This window comes from Pseudopipra pipra, chromosome 8, assembly GCF_036250125.1.
Source record: "Pseudopipra pipra isolate bDixPip1 chromosome 8, bDixPip1.hap1, whole genome shotgun sequence".
In the NCBI taxonomy this organism is placed as follows: Eukaryota; Metazoa; Chordata; class Aves; order Passeriformes; family Pipridae; genus Pseudopipra; species Pseudopipra pipra.
In genome coordinates this window covers 35509351-35527485 of record NC_087556.1, presented here as the reverse complement: position 1 = coordinate 35527485, position 18135 = coordinate 35509351, and the positions used below count along the sequence as shown (strand labels likewise).

Genomic DNA, 18135 nt, shown 5'->3' with positions numbered 1-18135 from the left:
GCTACATTTTTTTTTTTATTACTAATGTTCCAAATAACTGCTTTTGTTGTTGTCTTTTGAGTCAATCCTACCTTTACTCATAGAATTTCCTTAAAACATTAGAATTCCCTTAATGTAGATTCTAAGACATATTTGGAAAATTGTGATGTGGTGAGCTGTGGTGTGGAATGCTTGAGAGAACATGTAATTTATCACAGCTATTTTTGCAATCAAATGAATGTTCTGTAATATTAAGTTGTAAAGATTAATGTTGTAAAACCAAGCACACTTCAGTTAGGATGTGCCAGCTGTAAGGTTGCCTGTGATTTAGCTGTCCTGCCTCTATACTCTGGTGATCTTTTAATTACAGAATCACATTTACTGGATTCCTACACCACTCAGTGCATACAAAGTGCAGGGAATTTCTGAATATTTAATAATGTAGCTGGTTGGTGCTTGTTTTACTCCTCAGTCAAACTCCTTACCCAAACCTTGTGCTGAATACAGAGTTACTGACTTTTAAATTTGTGGGACAGCAGTTAATCCTATAATTTTCATCTTATTTCTCTGCTAAGACAGACAGGTATTAAACTTCCCAACATCCTTAGAAACCAGAGGGGCAAAGCAAAACTAACCATGCATTTGGGTACAGCTTTCCTTGTTTTCCAGCTTGCCCCTGTAGTAGCAATAATCATTGTATACAGCTCTACTTCATGCCACTGTAATGTATTCCAGGAGTCTGGGGCTAAATCCAATATGGAATGTCCTGAAATTCTCATTAGAGGACGGTTGATAACCCTGTTCTTTCTATGAAATGTTTTTGCCTGAGTGTAGAGATAAGCTTTTGTATCTAGTAACCTGGGCTGGCTATATGAAAAGACTGTTATTTATGATTTTCTTCTGCAGGCAAACAAGGTGGGACATTTTCTGTTTCCTGAACACAGTGTTATTGCACATTAACCACTCCAAAATGAATCTTTTCCTTTTGTTTCAGAACCTGCCTGGTGTCCCTATCTGCTTGTTCCAAGGGCTTCATTAGCTTTAAAAGCATTCCTGTTGCATCAGCCATGGGATGAGAAATATTCTCTGGATATAATGGATGTGTAAGAAGAAATACTTGTCTTATTATTTTTTAAATCCTACATATTTTATTGGTCTTTCTGTGCAAATAACTGTCAGGTATATAAGTTTTCTCAATCTTCAGGACAGTCAAAAAGATAATAGGTTCAATATTTATTGCTAAAAGTAATAAATAGAAAAGGCTTTAAGGTCAATTATTTTATTTATTTTGGCTTTCCAGTAGCACTTGAAAACTGCCTCAGTAGCTGTAGAAAACTGCCCTCTGCATTAAGGTACTGGCAATATTTTTAGGTCATTTACAGATTATTTTAATACCTGTGTGTTCTCTTTGTTCTAGAAGTTAATATAGTGGTCAGAGTTGGTTCCTGAAGTGTAACTGGAATTGATACTCTGATAATCTGATAGGCCTGTCTGTACATCTTCACAGGAGCACATTTTGTATCCTATATTGTGTTTGGGTACTGCTTGTGGGCACAGAATGGTGCTCCAGGCATTGACATTTTCATTAATTTTAAGGTTAATGAATAAAAGAAAAATGGGAAAAGAAAGATTGGCACTGGCTCTGAGGTTGAGAGAAAGCAAAACCAATCTTGCATTACTGTTTTGGAACTAGGAACCAAAGAATCTTTCATGAGTGGCTTACCATAAAAATGTGAAAGATTGTTTCCTTATATGTTCTTGTGTTTTTTCTACTACTTCCATTTCAGATAATTCTGTCATTTTGGTAATATAAGAAACCTTTTTGCTTTCTTTTTTTTTCTTGTTTTTTTAATCCAGAGATTATCCAGAGAATGAAAATATTAAAAACCTTCTTCAAGAGCAGTTGAATTCATTGTCCAAGTAAGAATTTTCCTATTATTACTTGAGTAATGTCCAGAATTCTAAGAAAGCAAAAAACCTGAAGTTTGTGGCAATTCAGAGCTTTAAGGAGAAAGAATGCTTTTTGCCTCTCTGAAGATAAGCTTGAGTCATGACAGCTTTTATTTTAAACAAAGTTAATTTTTATATAACTCTTAAAATTGGTGCTTTAAAGATGCTGATTAGTGTCAATATATATTTGGAGCTGACCAGTGAGCATTTGGAATTTTTTAAGCAGTGCTTCCCAGGGATGTGTGGCTCTTTGATGTTGGTCCAGGCACTGCTACTTAAATGCTTCAAGGTTTGTTAGGATATTTGATTCTTCTCTGAGGAAGAAAAGACAAACAATTCTAAAAATCCTTTATTGAAGATATATTTCAGAATAATATTCATGCACATTGCTCTGCTTGCACAGCAAACAGATTTTGACAATCCATTTAAACCATGAAAATTGGAGTTAAAGTTTCCTTTAGTAGGAGAGAAAAGGTAACAGCATATTTCTACCCAGTCTGAAGCATATGTAGGAAACCTAAATTCATGCATATGTATCCTTTATGAATTATTAGTAATTGAATTAATACTGGAATTGGTAGAATTACTGCAGACTAATTTATAGCTTTTTATACATCCTTGTGGTGTTTCCCTTTATTGCAAGGATAGGGAGTTCCTCATGGACTCATTGGACTTTGCTCCTTGACATCAGTTGTATCTCAAATTATATATTACTGTTTTCATAGATTTTAATTCAGAAAGGAAATTGAGGTTTGATTTTTTTCAGTTTGTGTGTGATATAACCTGTTTGTGTTGAAACCAACCAGCCAAAAAAACTTGCACAGCATTTTATTGATTATTTGTGGCCTTCTCTTTTGCAGTGACATAAAGAAACTTCTGCTTGATCCAGATTTCACTCTCTTGCAAAGATGTCTCCTGGTTGCCAGGTAGTAGAGATTCAGATAATTTTACCAAATGTTTCCTGGTAAAATCTTGATGCTCTTAATGCATATGAATGAGCTAAATTTTAGATACTCAACCAGTTCTTCTTTAACTCCTAAACTGCTTTGTCACCCATGGATTAGAGTGTTTTTAGGACCAAGAATGGAGATTTTACCTTTCTGAAACATAATTTTATTTACTTAATGGATACAGAGAACTTCCCTCAGTCTTGGTACTTTTACAAATGGAGTTTTGCCAACTGTGTTACATTTAGTTGTGGAAGGCCTAAAAATGTCAGTCAGAACTTTCACAATAGATTATATGCAAACAGAGGAAGGCCTGGTTTTTATTTCAAATATGTTTGTTCCCTGTGGTTCTTCTGCCTAAACTGAACTAATTTTAGTCTGTCTGTATTCAAAGATGTTTTTCAAACTTAGTAACTTTTGGTTGAAAGAGGATACTGGTGATTAGGTATAAAATAATAATAAATATCATTTTCCACATATTTCTATGCTGAACATTCCCTGAGTTTAATTGCTATTCTAACTTTCTTTGTTCTTCTCTTGTAGTTTGTCCCATTAATGCAAAGTACTTGTGATCTCCACAAGAATGCACTGTTTTTGTAAAAAATTAAATGTGTCGTATTTTTATGTGACATATGAAAAAAATACAAACCTATTTGACATCCTGATTTGTGTCTTCTCAGGCTGTATGGGGATGAATCTGAGCTGCATTTCTGGACTATTGCTGCCCACTATTTGCACAGCCTGTGCCAGGAAAAACCTGAGAAACCAAGAGACACAGCAGTCCCTCAGGAACAGCTGGTTAATCCTTTGGATATCTGCTATGACATACTGTGTGAAAATTCCTACTTCCAGGTATTTCAAAGAGTTCAAAAACAAATTTATTAAGAATGTCATCAGCACAATAAACACTCAGCGTTGTAACCCTCTTATCCTAGAGCATTTCCTGGACATATTTCAGTTTTTTTAGTGACATACCACTCTAGATTAAGTCATTCCCTGTTACTTAAAAACAGGAAGTGTTCCAAAAACTCTCAAAATACTTACATGTCTTTTAAATGCTTTTTTTATTTCTTACAGTAGACTTACATTTAAAATATTTTTCCTCCTTCATCCAGAAATTCCAACTGGAAAGAGTAAATCTCCAGGAAGTGAAGAGATCAACGTATGATCATACCAGGAAATGTGCTGATCAACTTCTCCTCTTGGGCCAGGTTTGTGGGTAATATTTGAATTTTTTATTCTTCTTCTTCCCCTATCTGTTTAAATGTTCCTCTTTCTTTTATAACTCTACAAAAGTAAACAAGGAAATAAATGGCTATAAATAAAAATTAATTCCAAATATTAATTTACAGTATATTCATGATGGGTTTTAAGTGCTACCCTTACTATGGATGCTTTGTTGAAATAGAATCTTAATTATTGCTACACCAGTAGATATTTTTATAGCCTGGTTTAGAATAACTTTCATTAGCTCCAATGTCTTAAAAAGGGTAAAAGTAGACAGACTTTTAAACAGAAGTGAATATGTTGTGGTCAAAGTTCTGTTTTTTCTCTTGCCAGACTGACAGAGCAGTGCAACTGTTGTTAGAAACCAGTTCAGAGAATGCACATTATTACTGTGATTCACTCAAAGCTTGTTTGGTCACAACTGTCACCTCATCAGGTCCCTCTCAAAGCACCATTAAACTGGTAGCAACCAACATGATAGCCAATGGAAAGCTTGCAGGTAAAATATCACTTTGTATTTGCTTATAAACTGGTAATTCTGATCATTATTAAGGTTGCCAATAGAAACAGGAGAGCAGAGAATCTTATTGTAGTAGATCTATATGCTGCACATGTTACAGCTTGTGCTACCTTTTTGAGTTAACACAAGTTAGCCCAAAAATAGTAACTCAGTTATAAAGTTCAACTGGTTTTGATTCATTTTCATTGGAAAAGTTACTTCTGGGGTAAATCTTGTGGCAGTTGTTTGCAGAAAAGAGGCTGAGCACATCAAGGTGTGTATTTTCCACTTTTCCAGTTAAAGCATTGATTAAAATTTGGTGTCCTGTTACAAAGATGAAATATGGACTTGATTTCCTTTTTGGTTCAGACCTTGTTTCAAAACAAGAGCTGTTCACCATATAACAATTGACTGAAGTGCTCAAAGACATGCAGGGAAAGTACAAATGTCTGTACTTGTCTGGAAAAATACTTTCCACTCAGTAGACAAGTAACACTTCACTGTCAGTACATTGTGGACAACATTGTAAATTAAGTAAATACATTTCATGGCTAATCCTTTATTTTAATTTAAAGACCATTATCTCTTTATGATGAGAAATCCTGTGAACCCCTTGTCATTTTTGTTTAGAGCAAATACAAATGAGAGCTTTGTGTGTGAAAAGATCCAGTAGCTGACACCCAGAAATTAGGAGTTTTCAACATCTTTGTGTTCTGATAAGGATACAGAGATGCTTTTTTGGGGGGGATGAATGACCTGATCACACTTTTTTCCCCCTAACTTACTCTCTGGAGTGGTTTTTGTTCTCCAGAGGGTGTCCAGCTGCTGTGCCAACACCCAGAAATTAGGAGTTTTCAACATCTTTGTGTGCTGATAAGGATACAGAGATGCTTTTTTGGGGGGGATGAACGATCTGATCACACTTTTTTCCCCCTAACTTACTCTCTGGAGTGGTTTTTGTTCTCCAGAGGGTGTCCAGCTGCTGTGTCTCATTGACAAGGCTGCTGACGCCTGCCGCTACCTGCAGACCTACGGCGAGTGGAATCGTGCAGCTTGGCTGGCAAAGGTGTGTCATTCCCCAGCTTCCAGTTTGCCAAACTACCTCCTCAGCATATGGATGAAGGCTGATGAGGGTGCTGAAGTGCTCCAAAGTTAAATAACTGAAAAGTTAAATCGGTTTGAAATATCATCATCAGTTCTTCCCATGTCTTAAGTGCCAACAAGCCAATCCATCGAATCAGCTTTGGCAGGTTCTTCAGCCTTTTGACTCCACAAAAAGGGCTTAAAAAGGGTTGGAATACTCAATTTTCTAATTTTTGAGCAATGGTTTGTGAAGCTGCACATAGCTGCAGTAGTACAAAGTTTGTAATGATCTACAAATCCACCTCTGGAAGTCAGTAAGTAACTAGGCAGTGGATTTGTGCTGAGCTCCATGTGATGTGTGCTCATTTCAAACTTAGCACCACTCATCAATTTGCATCACCACCTGTTTTGGTTTGCAGACATAATTACAGTAAGACTGCCTAGACACAGCATTACCTCCCCACGTTATAATGGGCAGGAGTCAGTAAGGATTTTTCATTATCTCTGATGAAGTTTCTGTTATGTTTCCTGAAGAAAGCGTGGCAAATTTGTGCTTAGATTTTCTAAATGAGTGAATCCTGCTTTTAAGAAAAATAAAGGTGTTTTGTCCTTAAGTCTGCAATAAGGGGTGAAGATTTCTAACTTCTTCACACTTGGGACTTTAAAAAGCTTGGGGTAAAAATAATGTTAATCACATGTAAAAATTCAGTGACTCGAGGGGAGTACTTTTATACCTAGATATTTCTCAACTTCCTTTATGTTGTATTAATTCAAGGGATAGTTGTGCTTTCTATTAATAATAACTGATAGTTTCAGCAGCTTTTCCTTCTGACACCTTGGCTTTCCCATCTCCCCAAGGTCCGTTTGAACTCAGAGGAATGTGCTGACGTGCTGAAGCGGTGGGTGGATCACCTTTGCTCTCCACAAGTCAACCACAAGTCCAAGGCCATTCTTGTCCTCCTGTCACTTGGATGCTTTACCAGAGTGGCAGAGATGTTGCACAGGTAAAGATGACACAGCACAACCTGTATTTAATTTTGTCCAAAATCAGACAAGATGTAGTGACTCAGACATCAAGGGGGGCTCTGCAGTTCCTGACATTTGTTTCTCCTTCAGCATGATTTTCTGGAATTAACTTCAACCTCAGCAGTGCATCATTTCTGTAGGCTGCAACTGATACATTTTTAAATTTACTGCAGGCTTTAAGATTGCAAGCACCCACTGACCAAGCAGCAAGGATTTGTAGTAACTGTGATTTTTTCTGAGTAACTGGAGCCTTGATCTTTCAAACTGCATCAAATGCAAGTTATTTGAGTGCAAGGGAAGATGTAAGAAAGTTGCACTCTGTGCAAGTGTTTTGGTGCAATGTCCTGGAATACTTTCCTGCTTTGTATCCTAACAAATGATTCTCTCTTTTTCTTCCCATTTCTCAGCATGAGGTACTTTGATAGAGCAGCTTTATTTGTAGAAGCTTGTCTGAAGTACGGGGCATTTGAAGTTAATGATGATACAAATATCCTTTATTTGAAATCCTGTCTGCATCTGTGTGGTCATACACAGTGAGTATGTGTGAGCCAATGTTAGATGAACTAGTCTGCCCAGAAATAGGAGTTCCAGCTTTTATTTTCCAGGTTGTGCAGCTTGAGGGAAGTATAAAGAAACAAGTAAAAAGGTGTAATTTCCATTATTACCTTGTCTGATGGTCTGTGGGGTCTGAGGTCTGGAATACAAACTAAAACTGAAAAAAATACAGTGATAGGAGAGGAAAGAGGGGATGATAAAATGTTCTTGGAAATAATTGCTGCAGCCTGTATAGTGCAATCAGTGGTTCAGTTACCTTTTCAACATTTTATGTCAGGAAAAAAAAAACCCTTTATTGAACCCCTTTGTACACCATCATATTGTTTCAGTGATTGACATCCTTTCTGAAGGAGTCAGTTCTGAGACAGTGCAAACAAAGAAATTAAAGGTCACTATCAATGAGCTGAAAATGCAATAAGTATCATAAAAGGTGTCTGAAGAATTGCTCACTAAAATCTGCACATCTGACCTGGTGTTCTGGAAACACTGAGCAGTGTCTGAAATTTTTTTCTGTATGCAATAAATAATAATGCATAATAATATTACATATGTGATACCTGATCCTGGTTTGTGGAGTCATCACTGATGTCAGCTTGTAAATAAAAAAAGCCACTAATAAGTCATGTAGATAACTCAGAGTCTAATTAGCAAAGAAATCCTGTAATCTGACCTTAATTTATTTTTTAATTTCTATTCCAAGTTATGCTGTTGTGTCATGGTAGGTATTTATGCATATCTGAAATGTATCTGTTGTAGTTTATATCACTCTACACATTGCTTGATAATCATTCAACAGTAGGATTTAAAGCAACTTTGTTCTCTTTATTTGTGCTGAAAAATATTGGATTAACAGAATTGACAGGCATTTCACACTGGGAGAGCAAGGGAGTAAGAAGGAAAAAAAAGGATTCTGAGTTTTTTCATTGTGCTGTTAATTTGTGTTTTCCTTAATGCTTCATTTACATAAATTGATCCATGCTGTGTATGCAGATTATGCCAGAAGCTTGAAGCTGCTGGGCTTCAAACAGGGAGCTGTTCTCTTTGCCTCCAAAGCAGGAGAAGCTGGGAAAGAGTTACTGACTGAACTCAAACAGCCCAAGGAGGAGGTGACACAGGAGTAAGAATTTCATGTTTATCAGCTGATCTGGGTTGTCACACTGAGATTCCACTGTGTGAAAATACATCTTTCTCTTGGATCACTCTAACAGCTGATTTGTGTGATTTGAGCCAATACTGTTAAATGTGTTTGAAGTCAGAATTAAGAACTGTGATATTCTTTCTTTTTGATAAAATTGTCTCCACTTTCACAAGAGGGGAAAGAAGCCTGTGATAAAATTATACAAGAATATTTCAACTTCTTCAGCTGTAGCAGGAATCAGATTTTAAAGTGTGCTGAAAGAGTTGCATACCTGTGTAAAAGTCCAGTCCATTTACTTCTAAAAATCAAACCTTTATAGTACTTCAGTACTGTTGTATTTATATGTATAAATGATTGAGCCTGTACTATAAAATTATAAATATATTTAAAAATAAACACAGATCACAAAGCACACAGTTCTTCCCTGGAACATTGTGTTTTCTCAGTCCAGTTTTTCAGTTTAAAATTCCTGTTATTTTAGATCAGTTCACTGTAATGTCATTTCATAACTGTCTGGAATGGAATCTGTAACAGGTTCACTTACAAATGTTACTCTCCTGACATTCCAAAAATCCATGAAATGTCCTTTTTTTTCAATTAAGGTGTTGTTCTGTTCCATGTCATTTTGAAGTGTGCACTCCCTGCACAGCTTGGGAACTAAATTCTGCCTTGTGTTGCCTGGCTCATGGATCAAAGGCTGGGAGAAGTATCCCAGGAGCAGCAGGGTGGGCTCCTGCAGGACAGGCAGGACACTGCTGGTGCTGTCCCTGTCACTGTTTTGTTTGTTATTTGAATGATGAACAATATAGTCCAAAAAGCCAAAATTCTGGCTTTTCCATTAGATCCTTCTAACCCTAAGGATGCCAGCAAAATCATATTCTCCCATTTGTGTGCCAGCATTTCAGTATTTAAGTACTTGCTTGCATTATTGTTTCTTGTGTCAGATGTATCTTTTCTGTGTGTTACTGATGAGGAATTTTACAGCTGGGGAGCTGTAAAAGTGACATTGCCCTTGCAAATTGAAGACTGTGGCGTGGGAAGAATAGTCTGGGCTAAAAAATTAAGTTCTTTTTTCCACCTTTTTGGAGCTACTGAAGTTTAATATGTTGTAGTGAAAAAAATACTGTAAAATGTCTCTCTTTTGAATGTAATTGGTGGCTTGTCTACTTATCTAATCCAATCTACTTTGGATTCTTCTTATGTTTGAGTATTTGTGGGTATGTGTTCTACACTTCTTCCTGGAGGAGCTTCAGCTTTGGGACATCTCTAACTGCACAAACTTTTTGGTTCAAATCTAAAATAACGTTTCCAATAAAACTGGAAAGGTTGGACTTGTCAATAATCTTGTGGAATATAAATTGAAAATGTGAGTTTCATCATTCTGAGTAGAAAAGTGAGAGTTATAATGGCAATGTATCTTCTTTTCTCCTGCCACATCTTACATAGATTATAAAATTCTTTGTTCAGTGTATGGTGAACTGTGTTATATACTTACTGTAGCTTGGGAAAATAAGTACACAAGAAAATTTGCCTTAAGTATTAACTGGTGAGAAACAGAATTAAGTAAAATTTGACTGTCATTACCAGTGGCCTAAATTCTGTCTCACATTGACTACTCCAGTACTCCTCAATCCCTGCTCTTATTTTTCCCAGCAGTGCTCATGGACAGGGTGACTCCAGAGTTACTGTGAGCACACACAGGCTTGTTCTGTGACAGATCACGTTCAATTGTTTGTCAGTGAGTCTCTGGAATAAATCTGCTTTAATATACACTTGGATTTGTAATTAATGTTTTTAAAGAAACACATTTCAAAGGCCTTTTAATACTGATTGTTGCTATAAAGTGTGCAGGCTGCAGAATACTGTGTGCCATCCCCTTGATGATGAAAATGGAGTGTAAAAGTGATTGAAAAGTTTATTTAGATAATGTTGCAGTCTCGCTACAATAATAAAAAGATTTTTAAAATCTCTGTGTGTCTTGATTTAACACAACACCATCATCTGCTGCCCTGGGATTGAATGTTGATTGTGTAACTGTTGTCATTGTGCCTTCAGGACAGGAACAATGCTCAGGGCTGGGTTTAACAGGGGAAGTGATTGTACAACTGAGTCACATTTTCCATATTAGTACTAATGAAACATTGTGTTTGTGTAGTATTAATTCCCAAGCTTTACTAGCAAACATAAACTTTGTGTGGGTTAAATTAGAGCAGGACATGGGCTGCACATCCGGATTTTTGAGAAGCACGGAAATAAGTGAAAGAAAATCCCTCCCTTTCTGTTTTTATGCTGCCCCATAAAGAGTCTTAGAAAGGAAGGCAAGTTGAGGTTTTATTTCAGTCTTGAAAATCTTAGGTGAGTGATTATGATTATGTGATATTAGGTTTATTTCCATGCTATTCGTTGAAATTGTTGGTCCCCTTTTGTAGGTTAAAATTCCCCTTCCACTTTTCTGTTTTCTCCTTCCCTGTGACTGCACCAGCAGAATGTGGGATCCAGGATGATGGGAGAGGAGCAGCACCTGAGCAGGGAAAGCCAGGGTTGTCTGTCAGACAAACTCAGCAGATGGTAAAGGCAAAGTTGTCAAATACTTATTTATTGGCCCAACTTAATGGTTTTCTTTTTGGGAATCACATCCCCAAGTTGAAATTACCTTTTTTTCCCGTGTCATTGTCACTGCTACTTCATTGAGCAAATGCTCCTCCAGGTCAGTGCAGTTCCCACTGACAAACTCCCTTTCAGTGGCTGCTTTCCAGAGGGTTATGGAGTGATAATATTCTGCATTGTTCAAACCAGATGCCAACAGGTGTTTTTAAAAAAGAAAGGCAGTGTTATTACTTTTCACCCCCGTGTGGCAGGAGATTAATAGAGTTATATTACACTTGCCTGGCTCCTATTTCACTTGCTGTAACTAATAAAAAGCTATAGGCAACAAATCTCAGTTGCAAGAAGAAGAAGGAGGTCATCTTTGTGCTTTTTTTTTTGTGAATGGTCACTTTTTTCAAACACTTGTTTTGTATTATGGGCCTCGTGAGTCAGTCTTTTTTTACTCTGAGCCTGCTTTTTGAATCCAACCACAGATTCATGAGTAATAGTGTATTTAGGTGACCCTTTGGAAATTATCACAGCCCCTGGTTTGGATGATCCTCTCAGACACAGGGTGTGACTCTTGGGGATGATGCTGTGCAGGGCCAGGAGTTGGACTTGATGATCCTCACGGGTCCTTTCCAACTTGGCATATTCTGTGATTCTGGGATATTTTTTCCAGCATTGTTTGTGAATGATTTTTTACAACAGCTTGTGAGAGTCAGAGACTGTTACTCAGAAAAAAAACCATGCCCAGTGTATGTGTTCACAGGTCAGAGTTCCTTGGTGGTCTGATATAAAATATTCAGAATTCCCTCTTGGTGAATCATAGCATTATTTAGGTTGGGAAAGCCCTCTAAGACCATTGAGTCCCACTGTTCCCCCAGCACTGCCAAGGCCACCCCTAACCCATGTCCCCAAGTGACACATCCACACAGGTTTTAAATCCCTCCAGGGATGGGGACTCCACCACTGCCCTGGGCAGCTGTGCCAGGGCTGGACAGCCCTTTCACTGAAGAAATATTCCTTAATATCCAAACTAAACCTCTCCTATCCCAGCTTGAGGCCATTTCCTCTCATCCTGGGAGAAGAGCCTGACCCCACCTGGCTACAACCTCCTGTCAGGGAGTCTCTGAGCCTCCCCAGCTACATCAGAGTGTTGTACAACTGAGACAGATTTATTTTTTTTTTAATATGCCAGATAACAGCAATCAGCAAATACTCATGTTCTCCTTCTCAAAGTTTCTACACCTGCCACTTTTAGACATACCTTTTTTTTTCCTCCTCTTGATTTCTGTCTCTGGTAATACTTTATACCAGCAGCAAATTCACCTGGTGTTTTATGTACCTTGCAGAACTGGCATGTATTCTTTATATCCAAACTATGTCAGAAAGTTTTGGTGATAGTTTCCATAGAATGCATCTTCTCCAGACTCTGTATCCCATCTGGATTTACTATGCAATTCTTTTCTATTGCTTCAGCTCTAGCATTTTCTTGTGTTAGGGAAAACTAGCAAGATTGCTGCTGCAGGTGTCGTTTTCCAAGACCAGCTTTTGTTCTTCTTGTCTCCCAAATGAATTTTTCCTGATGCTTGGTAACCAGCTCTTTTTGCAGAACAGAATTGCCTTGGGACCAAGGGAACACGTGTTGAAGCAATGGACCCAATGTTTGGAGAACAACTGGGGATCCTTGGGGTGGAAAATACGGTAATAATAACAATAACAATAATAATAATAATAATGGTCCTCTTTAATAGAATTTCATTTGCCTTAGAAAGTCCTTGCAAAGTAGCTATTCCAAATGAATTTCTGGGGGATAAGAGCATCCTGGGCACTAGTATACAGCCATTAATACAGCAGTTTGGATTCTTGTTGCACAAGAATTCTACTTCTTTTTCTGCCAGATAAAGTGTCTTTGTAACCAGAGAATTATGAGTGTTGAAAGCCATATGAACATAAGCTTGTATTTTAAGAATAATTTGATCTTTCTTCATAATCAGAAGGACTTCTGAGTTATTTTTGGCCTGTGTTGACTGAGAACAAAATCAGAAAGCCTTTTCTTGGCCTCTCAGGAGGACCAGGCAGGGGTTTTCTAATTAAAGAGGTCCTGGCTGGAGAGGTTTGTGGCTGGAGAGAGGAGACTTGGCTGGACTGCTCTGGCTGGAAGGGTTTCCACCTGCAGCCAAAGCCACGTGCTGAAGGAAGGTTTCTCTGAGCATCCACATCACTGCTGAGCCAAGATCATCCCTGTCATTACTCTGCAGCTTCTTCTAAACAAGTTAAGGTAAGCCAGTTCTCCTCTCAGATATCAGCAGTATTAATTATCTTTTACCCTTGACTCATAGGAGAATTCCCCCAAATGCCTTTTCTGCTCTTAATTCTTCGAATAACCTGGCACATTTTTGCAGCTTTTTTGCTGTCCCTAATGTCTTTTTTTGAATAAGGGAGTGTGTACTGTCCATCTCTCAGCTAGGACCTCTGTAGTTGCACAGGGCTCCTCCAGCCCCTCTGGAGCTTGATCCATGTGGGATGTGCTCTCCTGCCCTCCTTCACCTCCCTCACACCCACACTCCTCTCCAACATCCCCACTCACGTGGTGCTGGTGCTTGTGTGGCAGAGTCATCAGCAGCAGGAAATCATTAAAAGGGAAAAGACAATCCCAAAACACACACACACACAAAATCCAACCCAACCAACCAAACAACAGCAACAATAAAAATACCCAAAGTGCAAATTGCAAATATCTGAGTCTTTTCTATCCTGCCATGTTCTAGTTCAGTAATTTCTTGCCCCTGAAATTTTAATTGGTATCTCTAGTCATGGCAATACTGTATCTTGATATCTTCTTGCTTGCATACCATCTTTCCCTGGCACAACTGATTGGTTTGCAGTACTTGTTTGCTTGTTTCTTAGTTCCTGACAGACCAGAAATTCTCTTTCCACAGTCTGAGAGGATTGATTTGCAAATTATCAGTGTCGGGTTTTTTTGCTTTTTCTCTGTTGCACAGCTAAATATTGCAAAATACAATACAAATAACACTGCAAAATACTATACAAATAACTGCAAAATACTATACAAATAACACCTGCAAAATACTATACAAATAACACCTGCAAAATACTATACAAAAAATGCCTACAAAATACTATACAAACCAGCTACATTTGGGAAAAGAAGGCAGGCATAGCCATTTTTCCAAACTGGAGCAAAGTGGAGTATTTTCTTTCTCTCTTACCCCTAGAAAAATAGTTCTTAAATGCTTATCAAGCCACGGAGACTTTTCTTTCTGACTGTTTCTTCCAGTTCTACTCTGTGGTTTACCTCAGCATCTGCTTTCTTTTTCCACTGCAAAGCTAAGCCTGGCTTTGATTAAAAGCCAGCTGAAAGGCAGATTAATGCATTGCAAGGAAAAGCAGCCTTGCTAATAGGAAAAGAGAGCAGGAAGGTAATTTGTCAGAGATCACCTGGTCCTGGATGTGATGTTTTCTGGTAGCAGCTTTTTCTCCCTGTAGGACTAAGCCAGTGTGTGGGGAGTTTATTATTATTCTGTGCCACAACCATCTCATCAAAAAGCCAAGACACATTCTTTGAACTGAACTGAAATCATCTGTTTATCCTTTCTGACTGCTTTGCAGGCAAATTCCTCAGCCACAAGAGTGTTTGCAAAGTATGTTTTTCTCTTTCCCGTTCCACTACATTTTCACGTTTGATGGGCTTTTGAAGTGTTTGTGTTTCTGTGAAATTCCAGTGCTTTGTGGTGATATCTGGTGTGACTTCAGGAACATAAGTCCTGTGAGGAGCAGCTGAGGGAGCTGAGGTTGTTCTGTCTGAAGAAAAGAAGGCTCAGGGGAGACCTTGTGACCCTCTGCAACTCCCTGAGAGGGGGTTGTGGCCAGGTGGGGTTTGGGCTCTTCTCCCAGGTAACAAGTGATAGGACAAGGGAAAACAACCTCACGTTGCAACAGGGAAGGTTCAGGTTGGATAGCAGGAAAAATTTGTTCACTGGAAGAGTCTCCTCAGTGAAGTGGAGGAGTCACCATCCCTGGAAGGCTTCAAAAAACAAGTGGATGTGGCACTTCACAATATGGTTTAGTGGGCATGGTGGTGTCAGGTCGAAGGGTGGACTTGATCTTGAAGGTATTTTCTCAACCTTAATGATTCCATGATTATTTAATTTATTACCATTATTATCATTATTATTATTATTATTATTATTATTGATATAATTATTATTGTTATTAACATTATTGTTTTATCATTATTTCCCCCTTACTGCCCTCAGTAATCTGTCACGAGCAGCTTCCCTCTACAGCTTCAGTTTTCCCTTGTCCTAAGACTCCTTCCCCATCCCCTCTGGCTTTAAACTCACCATTAACAGCCCTAATAACGTGTTATTCCATTAAAATCCTGGAAGGAGAGTTTCCAGCTCCTGCAGGAGAGGGCAGCAGAGATCAGCAAATGGAGAGGTTTGGGGCCACTTGCACAGGGAAACAAACTGAACCAAGGGCTCGAGTTTTTCCTTTCCTTCTATTCAGTCCTTAAGGAGTGGAAGCTTCCAGGCTCCAGCCAAGCAGAAACAAGCAGATATAGATTTTAGTGGCAGCTGTAAATAGCTGCAGACTGTTGGGAAAGGAAAGAAGGGCATTGAGGTTGTCCAGTTTTCTTATAAGTAGGAGTTCAGGTCGTTATTAAACACAACCACTTGAAATCTGGTCTGATTTAGCAAGTAAGAAATGCTTGAAAATGCATTAATAAGTATGAGTTAAAACATTATTTTGCATCTAATGCCTGAAGGGTAGGGTTTGCTTTTTTTTTGCTTGGTGGCTTGTTGTGGTCAAGTCTTGTTCAGTTTATTTTTATGCTGAAGGATTTCCTCTCAATTATTTACAGTAAAGGGGAGATTTTCTTCCTAGAAAGTACTGAGAGAAGATTTAATGCACACACAGAAATTTCAAAGTGTGTCCTATGTTCAAGCAGCAGAAGTGAACTGTTCCTGCAGTTACCTGGAGGATCAGAGGATGGTTGTGCCCATAATCCCCAGTAACTTGCTGGCAGCTTTTCAGTGATCACAGGACCTTGTTCTTTGTGTTTATGTGTAGGAAGAAGAAATGAGCAGAGAAAATTTAAGACAGGAGAAGATCTCTCTGATGGTTTTTGAAGACACATCCCTCAGCACTTGCTGGTATGGCTGTTCCTGGTGAGCAGCAAATTGTTTGTGAATTTTAGTATGATTTTAGCATATTTAAGTAAACTAAAAAGCACTGGGAGCACAACTGGCCAGAGGCACTGGTGTTGGGACAACAGATATGCTGGAATAATCTTTTATTATTGTTATTAAAGCTTCTAACTCTTGATTGACACATGAAACTCTCCTATCAGCTTCACAGCATCCCCTCTGAGGGGATACCAAACTGAACAATTTCTTTTTCAGTTTATATTTGTCATGGTGCTTAAAGCCCTACTTGAGATAACTCTGAGCCCAGAGCGGTTTCAGTTTAGCAGGAAGAAATCTCTGCATTTTCAGCTGGAAAACAAACACAGAAAAAGGTTGTTTGATGTTTAAGGTCCCTTCTAACCCAAACCATTTTATGATTCTCTGATCCTCCCACCTCTCCTGAACTTCCTAATTTCCTTACTCTTTCTGTATTGCAGGCTCATGAATTATATGGGTTTGTGGACCAGGAAGGTATGTTTGTACCTTGAACATCACTGACATCATTTCTCAAAAAAAGAGCACAGCTTGTCAGGAAGAAGATGCACCAAAACCCCTGAGGACACACATTGTGCAGTGTCTTTACAAAAGAAGGGTTTGTGACAAACAGGAAGGTGAATATTGGCTGATGCTTTCTTCAGATACAGGTGATGTATTTTATGAAGCAAATAATTTTATTTTAAAGCACAGGCCTGCTCGTGCTCACAGCCTGAACCTAGGGATTTAAAAAGTGATTATATATATAAGGAGCTCACAGTCCTTATTGAATTGGCCCCCTCCCAGTTTGTATTTGGCTCTGGGCTCCTGTTTGGTGTCTGCCCCAGGGCTGGGGGGTGGCAGGGGGCAGTGCTGGGAGTTCTGGGCTTCTGTGGCTGTTGGCTGGAGCTGCCCCAAAAGATGCCCCCGTGCCCATGGGTTTGGGGGCTGCTTTGTCTCAGCTCCTGGGAGCTGTTCTTGCCTTGGGCTTGTTTTCCCAGGAGTCTGAGCAGGTAGAAAGGTGCTCTGGGTGATGAGGGTTACTGAGCCTTGAAGGCAGCTCAGCCTGACAGCAGCTGCACCCCAGGACAGGGATAAATTGCTTACATAAATAAAGATGATGCAAGCACTGGCAATGCCAGGGGAGCTCCCTCCCAAAAGCAATTCTGGGTTCACTAATGCAGCCTTTGCTCAACTCTCCTGTTCCAAGAGGTCTGAGAGGTGATTTTCCCTCTCCCAAAAGCAAAGTTGGGCCACAGGGCAGGGCTACACCAGTTTCCCTGCTCTGTGCTTATAGGTCTGGCTCTTTCTGGGGTTTTGTTGTTTATCCTCATGTGAATCAGGAATATCTGTTCTGAAAGTGTCCATTTAATTTTCTTTTTAAAGTATCTCTCGTGGTTTCCTGCTCTGTTGGTGGGCACTTCTAAAGAGGCCTTTTTGGTAGATTTATTCACAGGTAAGCAAAAATGTCACTGTTCATCCTTGAGTGCTGGAAAGGCCAGAATGCTCATGAAGACAAGCAGCCTGATTAAAAATCAGTTCCTGACACTTCCACAGAACCAATTAAACCAAGCTGGAACACCATAGCTAATGCTGGATGCATGGAGCTGCTTGAGCACTGTGTCTGATGCATGAGCATGGTGGGACAGTGTCAGTATTTTTTTGCCTTAGTAGAGTATTTTTCAGAGTAACCAAATGTAACTTTTAGAGAACTACCCCTCCGTATATCAAATATTTATGTGACTTCTAAAGTATAAAATTAGACTTGATGACAAAAAAAAAAAAAAAGGAAAAAAACCCACCAAATTTTTTTTATTTCTCTTTTTCAACAGTCACATACAGAGGGGTAGTTCTCTAAAAGTTACATTTAGTTACTCTGAAAAATACTCTACTAAGGCAAGAAAAACCTGACAATATAGATGATTTTTCCCCCCATTTTTCTGACTCTCAGTATTC

At 38.7% G+C, this 18135-nt stretch overlaps 1 protein-coding gene across 4 annotated transcripts in view; it reads left to right on the top strand.

The window, feature by feature from the left end:
• WDR11 (WD repeat domain 11) overlaps window positions 1-10370 on the top strand; it is a 38662-nt gene extending 28292 nt beyond the window's left edge. For 2 of the 4 annotated variants that reach the window (XM_064663641.1, XM_064663643.1), the window contains exons 20-29: window positions 974-1082; window positions 1837-1899; window positions 2790-2855; window positions 3557-3728; window positions 3992-4087; window positions 4437-4602; window positions 5571-5668; window positions 6544-6689; window positions 7119-7198; window positions 8230-10370. In XM_064663641.1, coding sequence (XP_064519711.1) covers window positions 974-1082; window positions 1837-1899; window positions 2790-2855; window positions 3557-3728; window positions 3992-4087; window positions 4437-4602; window positions 5571-5668; window positions 6544-6689; window positions 7119-7198; window positions 8230-8387 — 1154 coding nt within the window. In that variant the 3' untranslated portion in view covers window positions 8388-10370. Of the gene's footprint in view, window positions 1-973; window positions 1083-1836; window positions 1900-2789; window positions 2856-3556; window positions 3729-3991; window positions 4088-4436; window positions 4603-5570; window positions 5669-6543; window positions 6690-7118; window positions 7202-8229 lie in introns of all 4 variants that reach the window. The other 2 variants (XM_064663642.1, XM_064663640.1) reach the window with 1 other exon arrangement.
• The last annotated feature ends 7765 nt before the right edge of the window (window positions 10371-18135 follow it).